The sequence below is a fragment of the Microtus pennsylvanicus genome, chromosome 1 (genome assembly GCF_037038515.1).
Source record: "Microtus pennsylvanicus isolate mMicPen1 chromosome 1, mMicPen1.hap1, whole genome shotgun sequence".
Taxonomy (NCBI): Eukaryota; Metazoa; Chordata; class Mammalia; order Rodentia; family Cricetidae; genus Microtus; species Microtus pennsylvanicus.
The window spans coordinates 107426967-107443158 of NC_134579.1; the positions used below are offsets into that span (position 1 = coordinate 107426967).

Sequence of the window (16192 nt, forward strand, 5' to 3'; positions counted from 1 at the left end):
GAGTGAAATATCTGGTTTGATTATTTAGTGCAAAGGAAAGACTGTAAGCTGATGAAACACTGCCAAACCTGGCCAATTACCTGCCTGGCCAAAGCATCTGTGAAGAGCTCCACCGTATGAGGAGCCGCACTGGAAACATACTGACTGTACTGAAGCATACTGACTTTGGGAGGCACGGCAGTGTGCAAGAGGCTCTGTCTGCAGCCCAGGTCTTTAAGCTCAATCCTAACTCCTTCTGGAGCACCAGAGTCTCTCTCACTGATGCTGGGCAGCAGTACGGAGGCTCCTGCTACGGGGTGGGTGGAACCCTCTGAGGCCTTCCTTTTTACATAGAACCAGTGCTATTGCCCGGCATCACTGACTCTGGGTCTGGCAGCGGCAGTGCCAATCAGGGGTCACTAGGTATGACCTTAGCAAAAGGGCACCAGCTCTCCAAGCTGGCAACTTTACCAGAACTATACCCACAGGGTAACTGTAGTTGGGAAGGTGGTTTTAAACTTAAGATTCAGAGTTTTCAGGCACAGGAAGAAAACGAAAGCTTACCTACCCTCTTCTTGGACCACCAGAGAGGTCAGCAACTATATCCTGCCTCACCTTTCCTCCCCACAGGAGGACAGCCCAAATAAGAAACTCAAGGCTCAGCTGAGCGTTGGTGCAGTGGAGGCAGAGGCAGAGTCACTGTGAGTTCAAGGCCAACTCGGTCTACAAACAAGAGCCAGTTCTAGGACAGGCTCCAAAGCTACAGAGAAACCCTGTCTTGAAAAACCAAAACAAGAAAAAAAAAGTAAAGCTTTAAAACTGCTTTCAGTGTTAAAGCATTTGATTTCTAATTGCTGCTGTTGGCCTGTTAGGCTTGGGTCATGTGAGGAAAGCCGCGTGCTAGGACTGGCAACTTCCAGTGGGGAGTGGCCTCTTCTGGAGTATTTGGCTGCCTCCAGGGATTAGAGAGCTTTGTGTATGCAGAGATTTGTCATTCACCAAGAGCTGTCTGCCTGCTAGAGTTTTACATATTCATTTGCTTTTATATTGTGAACAACTTGCCGCGTTGGTATTGGGGAATATTGAAATGGAGCCTTGAAGTTTTTTTTGTTTTTGTTTTGCCGGAACGGGGGAGTGCTGGGATTAAAGGCGTGCGCCACCACCACTCAACTTACTTTTTCTAGTTTTGCAAGTTTTTCATCTTTGTGATGTGTTTGTGGGGTGTGATCCTCACCGTCCACCTAGTCTGAGCTTGCTTATGCATGGCGGGACAGCTGTCTGTTTCCAGGGATTCTCCTCTCTGCCACCCGGCTCCCTAAAGGAGCACTAGGATCACAGACGCTCACACTACACAAGCTTTATGTGAGTTTGGGTCCTCAAGCTTGTGGGGGACAAGCACTGTACCCACTGAGCTATTGCTTCCACACCATCACCTTAGAATCAGGACCTTTCTGAGCACCAGCACGACACTTCCTTAGGGAAGACTAGACAAAACTGCTCTCCACCTAGGTAGAAATTTATACTTCTGACCTCAATTGACAGGTTGCATAAAATGAATAAATACAACAAAATCACCAAAAATACTGTATACAACAAAACTTTCAATCTATATGTTACAGTACATATAAATCAATCCTATGTTGAAACTTGGGTCTTAAATGATACACCCTGGTCCAATACTAAACAGAGTTGTTCATCCTGGAAAACTCAGCTGTAGCAACAGCCATGACTTGCAGCTATTTGGCCTCTCAACATCAGCTTCCTCTGACCAACTGAAAGTGATGCCGACAGTGAGCTGTAGGGCTGCTATGGGAATGTAAGCCAGTGGGCCTTGATGGGCACAGGCTGGAATGCTGTGCAGGACAAGGATCTGTGATGGAGCACAGCAGAGCAAGCTGGACTCTCACAGCAGGCCCACTTCCTCACAGAGCCTCAGTCAGTGGACAGCCACCAAAGGACCACAACAAACCCTAGCTGAGGCACTGCTTGCTCTCAACCGAACTCTGGCAAGCATGGGTGGTGCAGCCCCTTTCTGAGGCTGTCGTTACTCCAGGGAAACCAAGTCCTTTGCTTTCTGACCTCTGAGAAACCCTCATTCCTCATGCTCTCTGGCAGTCAGGATGCTGCTCTATCTAAGCCCTGCTGCTCGCTATCTTTCGCACCAATTCTATGGTGGGGAAAAGATCTGATAAGAAAATGCTCTGCTGCAGGGAAAGAAGGGTCTGTAGAAAGAGACAGAGGGAACACCACACTAACCATCTCACGAGCTGTGACGAGTGATGCTAGGCATCACCTTGACGGCACCTGGTCGACTGGTAAGGTTCTGGGTGCATCTGTGAGGTGTCTCTGGAAGCCTGTGTGAGCTAATGGACTTACTGGAAAGCGTCTACTGTTAATGCAGGTGAGCGCCACTCAAGTGGCTGGGGTCAGGACAGCCCCATTCTTACCCCAAGTGGGTCACTTGTGTCCTGGGCAACCTCAGTTCAGGCTCCTTGGCCTGAAGGCTGTAGAACATACAGCAGTCACCCTAAGCTCTCAAGCCCTATAGCCTCAGACTGTTTAAACTATCAGCTTCCTTGATTCTGAGGACTTCCCACCTGGACTGAGCCAATCTACTAGTACCTTGGGGTCTTCAGCCTGTAGATGGCTTTCTGGGAGGGGCCTCTGTGATCCCATAACCTTGTGGTCTATTCCCCTAGTAAATCCCCTCATCTCTGTCTCTGGTGATACAGACCCCAACTGGCCACTCACTGTCCTCTGAAATAAAAAGGTGAGAATATCTGTCCTCCTCCAACACTAAAAGGACACGGACAAGGCCCTTGGAGCACGTCTAACATATCAGAGCGCTCAGAATCAGCTCTTCCAACAAGCAAGTCCGGAGCTTTCCCCAGGCTCGGGATGGAGCCCTTCTAACCCTCCTCACAGCTCCTCTTCATCTGTCACTTGGCCACAAACAGCATGTGGTGCTAATTAAAGTTGGAGGAGACCCAACACGTGATCCTTAACCCAAGGGACAGGGATCGGTTTCTTCATCTTTCCCTCTCCTGCAAGCTGAATCTGTCTAACATCTAGAACAATGAGGACACACAGATGGGGACCTCTGTTTAGCATAAAGGCCAAGTCCCCCAGGAAGCTCCCCAGAAGGGAAGGAATGTCTATAATTTAATTCTGGGTATGTTTGGAAGGACAGACACAACTCTAGGAAGACAATGAAGGCTTTAGTCAAAACTTAACTACTTTATAACCTTTGAAATGTTTTAGATAAATTGAGAGGCGCATAGAGGTTCTTGGTCATTGTTTTCCATACTTTGCAAATTTTACAAAGACCTGAATGCTTCTTCTGTACTTGTTTTTGTTTTTTATTATATGTATTTTTCAAGAACGGAGTATAATATGTGACCTGGGCTGGCCTCAAACTGTCACCCTCTACTCCTGCCCCCACAACAGTGGGCTCACAGGCATGCATCCCTAACCCCTGCTAAGAGCTGAATATTTCTTGTCAACTATTTTACTGATTCTCAAAACCAAGTTTTCCTGGTAGTGACAGGACCCGCTTAACCCTTACAGCTAACTGATGCTCTGCCGTGTACCAGAAGGCCCCTGCCGCATGACACCTGAAAGGAGCCTCTCGCTGGCCTGCACCTTCACTTCCTCCCCAGACACCCTGCCCTGTCTCTGTCCACCGTGGCTGAAGCCCTGCACTGTGACTGCATATTGGGCCTTTCAAATTCCGAGGCTGCACCAGATACTTTTATGCAGGGAAATGAGACCACGTTCATGGGTTTAGAAAGGGATCTGCAAGGCAGGTGTGGTCACACATGCTTGGAGAAGCAGAAAGAAGGATGAAAAACTGCAGGGGTGAGTTATGAAATGCGGACAGAAATTAATGTTATATGCTCGAGAGAGAGGGAGACTAAGCAGAGGTGGAAGCAACAGAAAGCGGGGACAACTGAGCATCAGCTAGAACAAGAACTGCTGAGAAGGCTCAGCAGGACAGGCGAGGAAGACAGCATGTGGGGAAGAAAGAAAGAGGTGGAAGCGTGGGGGAGGGGTGCACTTTGAGTCTAATGTTTTTATGCAACATCTGGTTGGCTGTAACTCCTACAGGCCAGCCATGGCCAGAAAGGCCTACAACAGCAGAGGACACAGGGTTGCCAAACCCAAGGAAGGAACTGAACTTCCAGAGTCCCACTCTCCAAGCGGTGAGGCTCTGCTCGGTCTCTCCTTTCACTTACGGCACGGGAATGGGTGTGCAGTCCCTGGCTTGTTCACTCTCAGCCTTTCTGCATCTCAGACCCACAAAACAACTCCTGGAGTCCAGCGACCCCCACTCACCAGCTGGATCTCAACAGCGGTCATTGGCCTGTGGTTCAGCAGCTGAAGCTTCTCGGCTCTGTCAAAAGAAAAACATCAACTGCTTAAAACTCTCCTGCCCTGAAGGACCTTGGGTCTTGATCAAGTTCCTGTCAGGAAATAACTGGAGAATCCCTGCCAGGTGGCCCTGTAATAAGGAAGATTCAAAGAGGAGGGGACACTGGGCCTCTCCTCAGTGGTCCATGCGCCAGCATCCCACAGGGGACACAGGCACAGCGCTTCCTAAGGGAGCAACAGCAGAGGTGAGGGCTGAGCTCACCTGCCTTCCTGTACCTCTTAACGACTGGAGCGCCATCCCAGGGCTCTTCAAGAAAAACTTGCCTGCCAAGGGTTGTCCTCTGATCTCCCCATCCTGCACAATGGCACATGCATGCCCATACTCATATAAGAAATAAGAACATCTAAAGCATGTTTAAAAAGATAACACTTGCCATTCACAGTGGCATAAACCTCTGATTCCAGCCCTTGGGAGCTAGAGGCAGGCAGATCTCTGTGAGTTAGAGGCCAGCCTGTCTCAAGAATACACAACAACAGAACTCCCCATATTTGCTACACTAATTTTTATTTGAAAATGAGAAAGTGTTTTTTTTCTTTTTTTTCTTTACTGCTTTACCATTTTTATTTATACTCTTTTTTAAATTTAACTTATTTTTTTAAAAAAGGAAACAAACTACCATCTTTTTTCATTTTACATAAGAAAGTGTTTTCTTGGTTCAATTTAAAGAAAAAGAAGATTCTCCTCATTGGTTAGTCACTCCTTAGAAATGGTTAAGAATCCAGTTCTGAGAGTAACGTTATATATTGCTCATATTTGTTTTGTCTTAATTTCTTTTTAGAAGGATTATTTTTTAGACATGTATTTATTTATTTATGTGTGTGAGAGAGAGAAAGAGAGAGAGAACGAACATGTGTGAGAATGCCCCAGCACACACGTGGATGAGAGAGAGAAAGTGAGATGCCCCAGCACACACGTGGATGAGAGAGAGAGAGAGAACGTGTGTGAGATGCCCCAGCACACACGTGGATGAGAGAGAGAGAGAGAACGTGTGTGAGATGCCACAGCACACACGTGGATGAGAGAGAAAGAGAGAACGTGTGTGAGATGCCACAGCACACACGTGGATGAGAGAGAGAGAGAGAGAACGTGTGTGAGATGCCACAGCACACACGTGGATGAGAGAGAAAGAGAGAGAACGTGTGTGAGATGCCCCAGCACACACGTGGATGAGAAAGAAAGAGAGAACGTGTGTGAGATGCCCCAGCACACACGTGGATGAGAAAGAAAGAGAGAACGTGTGTGAGATGCCCCAGCACACACGTGGATGAGAAAGAGAGAGAGAAAGAGAGAACGTGTGAGAGATGCCACAGCACACACGTGGATGAGAAAGAGAGAGAGAAAGAGAGAGAACGTGTGTGAGATGCCCCAGCACACACGTGGATGAGAAAGAGAGAGAGAAAGAGAGAACGTGTGAGAGATGCCACAGCACACACGTGGATGAGAAAGAGAGAGAGAAAGAGAGAACGTGTGAGAGATGCCACAGCACACACATGGATGAGAGAGAGAGAAAGAGAGAACGTGTGAGAGATGCCCCAGCACACACGTGGATGAGAAAGAGAGAGAGAAAGAGAGAACGTGTGAGAGATGCCACAGCACACACGTGGATGAGAAAGAGAGAGAGAAAGAGAGAACGTGTGAGAGATGCCACAGCACACACGTGGATGAGAAAGAGAGAGAGAAAGAGAGAACGTGTGAGAGATGCCACAGCACACACATGGATGAGAGAGAGAGAAAGAGAGAACGTGTGAGAGATGCCACAGCACACGCGTGGATGAGAGAGAGAAAGAGAGAACGTGTGAGAGATGCCACAGCACACGCGTGGATGAGAGAGGACAACTTGCAGCTGTTTCTCTTTCTCCCGTGTGGATTCCAGGAGTCAAACTCAGACGTTCAGGCTTGGCAGCCAGTCCCTTACTCACTGAGGCATCGCATTTTTATTTCTTAAGATAGGTTGGCCTTGAACTTGCTATCTAGCTGAGGATGACTTTGAACTCATGATTTTTCTGCCTCAATGTCTTAGATGCTAGGATGTGATGATAGACAGGGGTTGTCAACTTGACTGGATTTATCAACACCATGGAAACAAACCTCTGGACATGCCTGTGAGATCGTTTCCGGATGGATCAACTGGGGTGGTGATGTGACTAATGTGATGGCCACCCACTAGGGCTGGGGTCCTACTGAACAAAAAGGAGAAAGGGGGCTGAGCAGCAGCATCCCTCTCCGAGTGCAGACTGAGGCTGCACTGTGACCAGCCGCCTCCCACTCCTGCTATGCTTTCCCCAGCATGATGGACTGGACCCTTTCTCCGCAAGTGGCTTTGGTCAGGCATTTTGCACAGCAAAAAGTAATTAATACACAGTGTTACTGAGGTCTGAATTATCTTAGTAAATTAAAAGAAGCCAGGCATGATGACTCAGGCCTGTTATCTCAGAACTGGGGAAGCAGAGATAGGATATCAAAGTTGAGCCAGCCTGGGCTAAGTAACAGTTGAAAATAGTAATTACCATATGACCTCAAACTTGGTATGAGGCCAAGGATACTTTAATACCTGATCTTCCTACCTCCACCTCCCAACAGGATTATAGGTCACCATACCCAGTAGCAATTATCACAAGAGATACACTGCCCACTGTTGAAGAGGTTAAAAGGTGACAGGACTTTAAAGATTAATTTTACTTCATGTATGAGGATTTGTCTGCAAGAATATTATGTATACCACATATGGAGACCAAAGGAGGGCATCAAATTCCATGAATTGGAATTATAAACAGTTTTGAGCCTCCATGTGAGTGTTGGGAACCAAACGCCAAGGACAACAAGCGCTACTAACCATTGAGCCATCTCTCCAGCTCCAGTGACAAGACTTCAAGGGGAGAGGAATGACCCTACCTTCGCCATCCCCACACAAGTGGTAAGTTCTACATTTCTTCCTGGGTCTGACTCTAGAGTTTCACACTCATCCTTTAGGTCTGTCCGACACAAATGGAATTTAAAGACACTCTGGATAAAGATGCAAAGCCACAGCTGCCTACTGTTTGAGAAGCAGTGTGAGTTAAGTACCTCCCCAAACCTCAGGTCCACGTATGTAAAAAAATTAAAGAGTAGCAATTAGAACTCATGAGGGCTATGAGAGGTGACATTCTCATATCTGAAGTGGCTGCTACCACCACTTACTGCCTGTTTTCCATTTGCTGCCAAAGGAGGAAGATGTTTAAGTGACAAGGAGATAGGAAGTAACCTGTCCACAGTTCCCAGCAGTCAAGACAGGGGACTCAGCCGCCAGCACTCACACTGGCCATATGCTTCTAGCAGAAACATCACCATGATGACAGCCCCATCACAGATGCCAGGCAGTGCACATAAATACACACATGCCATTCCCAGGAAGACCAGAAGGTGCGGGATCCTCTGGGTGCTGGGAACTGAACCCAGGTCTTCAGCAAGAACAACAAAGTGCTCTTAATCACTGGCCTACCTTTTTAGCCACGGTCTTCCCAAAGGTTTTGGAATCAGTTTGAGTTTCTCTAGCTCACCCCCAAGAACCCTGTGACCTCTGCTCTTGAGCAGTCTATCTCCATATGGTTCCACTTTCACTCAGTGATCCAGCCAAGCTGTAGACACAATACAGCACAGCCTCAGGCCGATTCCCAACTCCATGCCTTGCCTAGCAAATGGTATTCCTCACCTGAATCTGGAGACTTCCTCTCTCCTATCATCGCCTCTTACAAACATAATAGTACCCTAAAAACCGACACTTGCGCGCCTCTCCACTGTGTCCCCTCCATCACAGCACTGAGAGAGACAGAGCTGGCATGATACAAATGCAGTCTGAAGGGTGAGCGGAAGGAAGGGCTAGGGAAGCCTCAACTTCGAGCAGAAGCTTGTGGCGATTCCGAGGAGACAGGAAGCAGGAGTTGATGTTCTGAGAGCAGACCAGGTAAGACCACCAGGGAAACCTGAGAACCCTTCATCTACACTTGAGCTCTGCTGGTCTGAGGTCCATGTCAAAGCCCTGGAGTAATGTGTGTGCAGGAGAGAAGACGGGCAGAATTCCTACAGACCTAACTGAGCTGGCCTGTGAGGGCAAGTGTCCCTCTCCACAGCTGTGTGCCTTAAAGGGTGATCTCAGGATAGGAGCAGAGGCTGCTAGTTAGGCACTGAGAAATAGATCAGGTCAAATCTAAACTATTAAAGAATCAATTTTGGAGGAGACTGGGGTAACACACTAAACAAAAAATTACATAACACATGGTACCAGTGACTTGAAGTTGAATTCCAACTGTATTATTTTGTTGATGAGTCTACGAAGTCAAACAAACACAACCCCTAGCCTACCCTCAATGACTCCAGTAAAGATATCTTAGCAAAATAATGAATGGCTCCCCAAGCAAAACAGAAAGAAGGTGACTTCAAGATCAAATATAAGATTGAAAGGACATGTTAAACATAGTTTTTAACGTGATTCCTGGTTAGCAAGGCTGGCCACCGTCTTATCTGGCAAGTTGCCCCTTCACCAGTCATGCAGGCAAAGAGGCAGAAATCAGCCACAGAGCAAGAAGCTTGCTGGATCCCTCTACTGGCCACTGTGCAGCACGTCGGGAATTTTTGCCCAGGCAGTCGTAAAACCAAGAGGTAAAGATGTAAAAGGCTATATGAGACATCATAAATGATTAGTTTGAAGACCACAATTGGAAAGGGAGCCAGTTAATTCTCTACTCAAGTGGGCTTTAAGTTAATGTGTATTCAACCAAGTCTGAAACAGTTTGCAAAGCGATTCCTATTTTATAGGTTTTTCTCTCTCCCTCCCTTTCTCCAACCCTTTCCCTCCTTTTCTTTTCTTTCTTTCTTTCGCCAACACTGGTGATAGAACTCAGAACCTTAGCCATGCTAAGCAAGTTCTCCACCATGGAAAAGATGCAGGGACTACATCCAAATAGACAAACACTTGCAAAAGGACTTGAAAAATCAGTCATTAAGATTTCTGTACAGGGCTGGAGAGATGGCTCAGCGGTTAAGAGCACTGACTGCTCATCCAGAGGTCCTGAGTTCAATTCCCAGCAACCACATGGTGGCTCACAACCATCTGTAACGAGATCTGGTGCCCTCTTCTGGCCTACAGGCAGGATACTGTATAAATAAATTTTTAAAAAAAAAAGATTTCTGTCACATGGTGCTGGCGTGATGGCTCAGAGGTTAAGAGAGTGTACTGCTCTTGCAGAGGACCTGGATTCAGTTCCCATCCCTCATGTCAAGCATCTCACAACCATCTATAATTCCAGCTACAGAGGATCCCAAGCTTCTGCCATCCTCAGGCATCTGCACTCACCTGAACTTATCCACATGCAGACACGCAGACACACACATAAACACACACAAAATTAAAAATAATTTTAAGGGGCTGGAGAGATGGTTCAGCAGGTAAGAGAACTGGCTGCTCTTACAGGGGACCCTGGTTTGACTCCAGCATCCACATGGTGGTTCCCAACACACTATAATTCAAGTTCCATGGGACCGAACAGACACACGTGATGCACATACATATACATGTGGGCAAAACATTAATACACATAAAAAATCCAATAAGACATTTTACTGGATGGTGGCGGCACCTTTAATCCCAGAACTCAAAAGGCAGAGGTAGGACGATCTCTTTGAGTTCAAAGCCAGCCTAGTCTAAGGAAAGAATTCCAAGGCCACACAAAGAAACCATGTCTCAAAATACAAAACAAACCCCCAAAAAGCAAATAAATAAATAAATTTAAAGAATTTAAAGAGCAATTATGCTTTTAAGGCCAATTCCCATTGATGACAATGAAAAACCCCAGTAAATTTGGCTACATACTACATAACAAAGGGGAAGCATTAACAGAGGCTTGTAACAACAGAATTGCCAGTCTGAACTATCTGAATCGTCAAAAGGCTCAGAATACAATTCATAAAGTTATTTCAACCAGGAAAATATGACTTATTTTCAGAGGAAAAGAACAGATAGTAAACTCATGCTAACTCAGACCTTAGAATATCAAAGGTGTCAGCTATTATCTCAACACAAAAAGGAAACAGTGTTGAACTGAATGGACGACCAGCGGGTCTAGCAAAAAAGTCATTCATAACCGTGTGCAGACAGTGGAAGGGGAACTGGAGAGATGGCTCAGTGGTTAAGAGCAATGGCTGCCCTTCCAAAGTCCAGAGTTTAGATCTTAGCACCCACATTAGGAAGCTCACAAACAACTGTAACTCCAGCTCCAGAGGATCTGATGTCTTCATTTGGCCTCCAAGCGCAACTACACACACACACACACACGCACGCACACACACACACACACACGTACACACACGCGCGCGCACACAGAGTTTAAAAGAGGTTTGTCTCCAGTGTTCACCTAAGTGTAGCAATCATCATCCCGAACACGGTAACAAAAGCGACTGGAGGGCTGGATCAGTGTTCAACAATACCACCTAGCGTGTGCCGAGGCCTGGGTTAGTATCAACAAACACCAAAAAAAACAAAACAAAACAAAACAAAAAACCCAAACAAACAAAAATTTACGAAGCGGCTTTTGGAAGTTATCAACATTAACACTAATCCTAAAAGACATGGACTGGTTGTCTTCCAATGTAAACCCTTAACCTGTGTTTTTAGCTTTTGTAAACTGAACTCACACAAATATTAAAGGCCAAGAAAAGCTGCCGGGAGACATCTGAGGTGCAGGCAGACTATAGTCAAGCCACTTCTACCCCAAGCAAACACAACGCCAGGTAACTTTGTTCATTTATCTTATAAAAAGAACTTCCATTGTCTTTGTTTGTTTTGTTTTCTCTTTTTTTGCCTGCCTTCCTTCCCCTTCCCTGCAACCCCAAACCTCCAATAGTTCTGGGGATGAAACCCTCACACATGCTAGCATGCAAGGTAAAGAGGAGCACTGAGCTACACTTGCAACTCAACACTGTGAATTCTGAACCCTACTTTCAATCTCATTTGGCTGTAATGACAGGTAGCAAAGAGCTTTATGAACACTAAGGAAAGACTCTGGGATAAGGACGCAGTGGCTCTTTAAGGCCATGTGTCCAATTTTCAGTTGTCTTTTCTCGCAATACCATCATCCCACTTTAAAACAATAATGTGTACGCCCTTAATCCCAGCATCAGGAGGCAGAGGCATCTCTGAATCTCTGGGCCTGTGGCCAGCCTGGTCTACAGAGTGAGTTCCAGGAAAGCCAGGGCTACAGAGAAACCCCATCTCAAAAAGGGGGGGGGGACAAAAAACCAACAACAAGAAAAAACAGTTCTATGTACAATTATGAGGCCAAAGTGTGACTGAATGGATGCAGCTGTTGTAAGAAACTATTCTAAGGCATTATTCTCACTGCATTCTGTGTTACCTGTTGCCTACTGAGGATAACTTACTTGGTCAGCTTGTGGCTTTTCATTGCTGTGAGGAATTCTTGAACAATCGCAGGACTCTGGTTCCTACATGGCGTTTTTGATATGTATTTTAATGTCTAAAAAATAAATACACAAAATAAAGCCAAACATAAGATATAAAAATTTTGAGGGTTTTTTGCCCATCAAAATCCCAGCAAAATTCTTCAAAGACCTCGAAAGAACAATACTCAACTTCATTTGGAAAAGCAAAAAACCCAGGATAGCCAAAACAATCCTGTACAGTAAAAGAACTTCTGGAGGCATCACAATCCCTGACTTCAAACTCTACTACAGAGCTACAGTACTGAAAACAGTCTGGTATTGGCATAAGAACAGACAGAAGGACCAATGGAACTGAATAGAAGACCCGGATATCAATCCACACATCTTCAAACACCTGATCTTTGATAAAGAAGCAAAAAATATCAAATAGAAAAAAGAAAGCACATTCAACAATGGTGCTGGCATAACTGGATGTCAACATGTAGAGAATGAAAATAGACCCATATCTATCACCATGCATAAAACTCAAGTCCAAATGGATCAAAGACCTCAACATAAAGCCAGCCACACTGAACCTTATAGAAGAGAAAGTGGGAAGTACACTTGAATGCATTGGCACAGGAGATCACTTCCTAAATATAACTCCAGCAGCACAGACACTGAGAGAAACAATTAATAAATGGGACCTCCTGAAACTGAAAAGCTTCTGTAAAGCAAAGGACACAGTCAACAAGACAAAACAGCCTACAGAATTGGAAAAGATCTTCACTAACCTCACATCAGACAGAGGTCTGATCTCCAAAATATACAAAGAACTCAAGAAATTGGACACCAAAAGAACACATAATCCAATAAAAAAAATGGAGTACAGACCTAAACAGAGAACTCTCAACAGAGGAATCTAAAATGGCTGAAAGACACTTAAGGAAATGTTCAACATCCTCAGTCATCAGAGAAATGCAAATCAAAACAACTCTGAGATTCCATCTTCCACCTGAAAGAATGGCCAAAATCAAAAACACTGATGACAACTTATGCTGGAGAGGTTGTGGGGAAAAGGGAACACTTCTGCATTGCTGGTGGGAGTGCAAGCTGGTACAACCCCTTTGGATGTCACTGTGGCAATTTCTCAGGAAATTAGAAAACAACCTTCCTCAAGACCCAGTAATACCACTATTGGGTATATATCCAAAGGACACTCAACCATGACACAAGGACATGTGCTCAACCATGTTCATAGCAGCTTTGTTTGTCATAGCCAGAACCTGGAAACAACCTAAATGTCCCTCAATCGAAGAATGGATAAGGAAAATGTGGGAAAATGTGGTACATTTACACAATGGAGTACTACACAGCAGAAAAAAATAACGACATCTTGAATTTTGCAGGAAAATGGATGGAGCTAGAAAACATTATTTTGAGTGAGGTAACCCAGACACAGAAAGACAATTATCACATGTACTCACTCATAGGTGGTTTTTAAACATAAAGCAAAGAAAACCAGCCTACAAATCACAATCCCAGAGAACTTAGACAACAATGAGGATACTAAGAGAGACTTGCATAGATATAATCTACATGGGAAGTAGAAAACAGAAAAAGACAAGATCTCCTGAGTAAATTGGGAGCATGGGGATCTTGGAGGAGAATGAAGGGGGGAGGGGAGTAGTGGGGAGGGGAGCAGAGAAAAATGTAGAGCTCAATAAATATCAGTAAAAAAAAGGAAAAAAATGTGAGGGTTTTTAAAAGATCTATTTTTATTTTTAATTATGTGATTCTATGTGGGTATGCCCTTGAATACAGATATCTGTGGAGGTGAGAGGCTTCAGAACCTCCTAAAAAAAGAGTTCCAAGCAGCTAAGTCACTCAGCATGAGTGCTAGGGAATCATTGTGGACTCTCTCTACAAGAGCAATATGTGCTCAAAACCACTGAGCCATTTGGAGCCCCAGGACACAGGAATTTGAATAAGGGGCTGGAGAGATGGCTTAGTGATTAAAAGCACACATTGCTCTTGCAGAGGACGCAGGTTCAATTCCTAGCATCCACATTGTGGCTCCCAACTATCTATAACTCCAGTTCCAAGGAACTGACACCCTCCTCTGACCTCCACAGGCAAATAGGCACGTACGTGGTACATAGACATACATGCAAGAAAAATACTCAAATACATAAAATCTTGAAAAAATAGTTCTGAATAAGAAAAGGGAAAGCAGTGATATAATTTAATATTCTAAAATTTTCAGATTTTTAAGAATTATTTTTATTTTTAAATTATGTTTATGTGTATGCATGTGCGAGTATGTATATAAAAGAGCAGGGGCAGAGGAAAGAAATACTGATCCCCTGACACTGGAGTTAGTTACAGGTGGCTGCGTGTAGAAGGAGCTACGGGCTGCATTCCTGACGCCCAGCTCCCGGCCGCCTGGCTAGCTTATGCCCCAAAATAACAACACACAAATTGTATTGTTTTAAACACTGCTTGGCCCATTAGTTCTAGCCTCTTAATGGCTAATTCTCACAATCTTGCCTAACCCATATTTAGTAATCTGTGTAGCACCAGTCTTACTGGGAAAGATTCAGCATGTCTGACCTGGCGGCTGGCTGCATCGGGAGAGGGGAGCATGGCGTCTGAGCTCACTTCCTCTTCCTCCCAGCATTCTGTTCTGTTTACTCCACCCACCTATGTTCTAACCTATCAGAGCCAAGCAGTTTCTTTATTAATTAGCCAATGACCTTCCTCCATCAGCTGCGAGCTGCCCAGTGCAGGTGCTAAAGTCAAACTCAGGAGCAATAAGCACTTCTGACTGCTGAGCCATCACTCCAACCCCAAAGTACTCAAGAGTTCTAGCCCAACACTTGGGGAATTTTGTTGTTGTTGATGATGACCTGTCTTTAGGCTATGATGAGCTGCAGTTTATACAACATTCTAATGTACTACTTGCTTGCTGTTTCCATTCAATTCCCAAACAGGTTAGGAAGAACAACCTTATGAATTAATTTTGCTTTCTTTTTAAATGCCTTTAAACCCAGCACTCAAGAGGAAGAGGCAAGCAGATCTCTGAGTTCCAAACCACCCTGGCATGTGAGTTCCAGGTCAACCAAGGTTACACAGTGAGACCCTGTCTCGAAAAACTGAAGAAAAGGGAAAAAAATTAATTTGGCCTTGCACAAAGAACAGTTCTAGCCTTTGTCCTAGGTGGTGATTTCCAGGTCCCTGGAATGTTATGCCTGGGCCCCTGGGTAATTCTGCTTATCAGCCTAACTTAGGGGCTGGCCACACCTCTACAGTTTCAGAGCAAGGGTTAGCTAGCATAAGACCAGTGTACATCACAACCCAGCAGAGCTTCCCTGCTGGCAACATTCCATGCTACGGCCACAGACAGACTTTAGAAAAGTAGTAACTCAAGCCCATGTGTGAGGACAGTGGAAACTATGACTTGGATATTCCCCTATTTTTTTATTCTCTTGGATAATTTTATTTATTTATTTATTTATTTTGGTTTTTCAAGACAGGGTTTCTCTGTGGTTTTGGAGCCTGTCCTAGAACTAGCTCTTACAGACCAAGCTGGTCTCGAACTCACAGAGATCCGCCTGCCTCAGCCTCCCAAGTGCTGGGATTGAAGGCGTGTGCCACCACCGCCCGGCCTCTTGGCTAATTTTAATCTGAATCCTTTCATTGTAGCAAACTGTCACTGTGACTATAATAGCTTCAGTCCTGAGACAGATAACAGGAGCTAAGCTCTGCTACCACTGTTACACATCATCAGTGTTACTCTGTTCTTTTCGTTAAGCATGGACTCTGCTGTCCCTTTCCTATATGAGCCAAGACCCTGCGGCACCAGACAATCTTACCCCTCACTGAGCTCTCCCTTCCTGAGTTAAAGGACTGTAAGTCAGTGGACACCATGTCAGACAGTCATTTGGATGGCTCCCTAGACACCTTGGGGAATGGCATAACAATCACTGTGTTGTTGTAGCTCCTGAACAGAAAGGACTGTTTCGAACAGTCTCTACTGGATGTTTACTGTTGTTGTTATCACAAACCACAATGAACTCTAGATGATCCTGCAAACATTTCCATGTAAGCCAGAGGAAGATCATTTCCTTGATGGCCTCGCAGGGGGTCTGCATGACTTGTGTGAGAGACGAGACTATGACTGGAACAAACATAAACTTTATCTGCATGTGAGGTCCTCTGTGGTCACTACCAACACCCCTTATCATGGCTGGTCTCCATGTCAACTTGCCACAAACTAGAACCACCTGAGTAGGAAGCCTCTCCTAAAGAAGTGTCCTGATTGCCTTGATTGATGTGGGGTCCCACTCGTGTTGTGAGCGACACTTTCTG

The 16192-nt window shown here is 45.2% G+C and overlaps 1 protein-coding gene across 7 annotated transcripts in view; it reads right to left on the reverse strand.

Annotated features, from left to right (window-relative positions):
* Positions 1 to 16192, reverse strand: part of Crcp (CGRP receptor component) — a 39510-nt gene that overhangs the window by 10102 nt on the left and 13216 nt on the right. For 5 of the 7 annotated variants that reach the window (XM_075977823.1, XM_075977814.1, XM_075977817.1 and 2 more), the window contains exons 4-5: positions 11822 to 11916; positions 4315 to 4372 (exon numbers count right to left, since the gene is read on the reverse strand). In XM_075977823.1, the coding sequence (XP_075833938.1) occupies positions 4315 to 4372; positions 11822 to 11916 (153 nt within the window). The remainder of the gene's footprint in view (positions 1 to 4314; positions 4373 to 11821; positions 11917 to 16192) is intronic. The other 2 variants (XM_075977836.1, XM_075977840.1) reach the window with 1 other exon arrangement.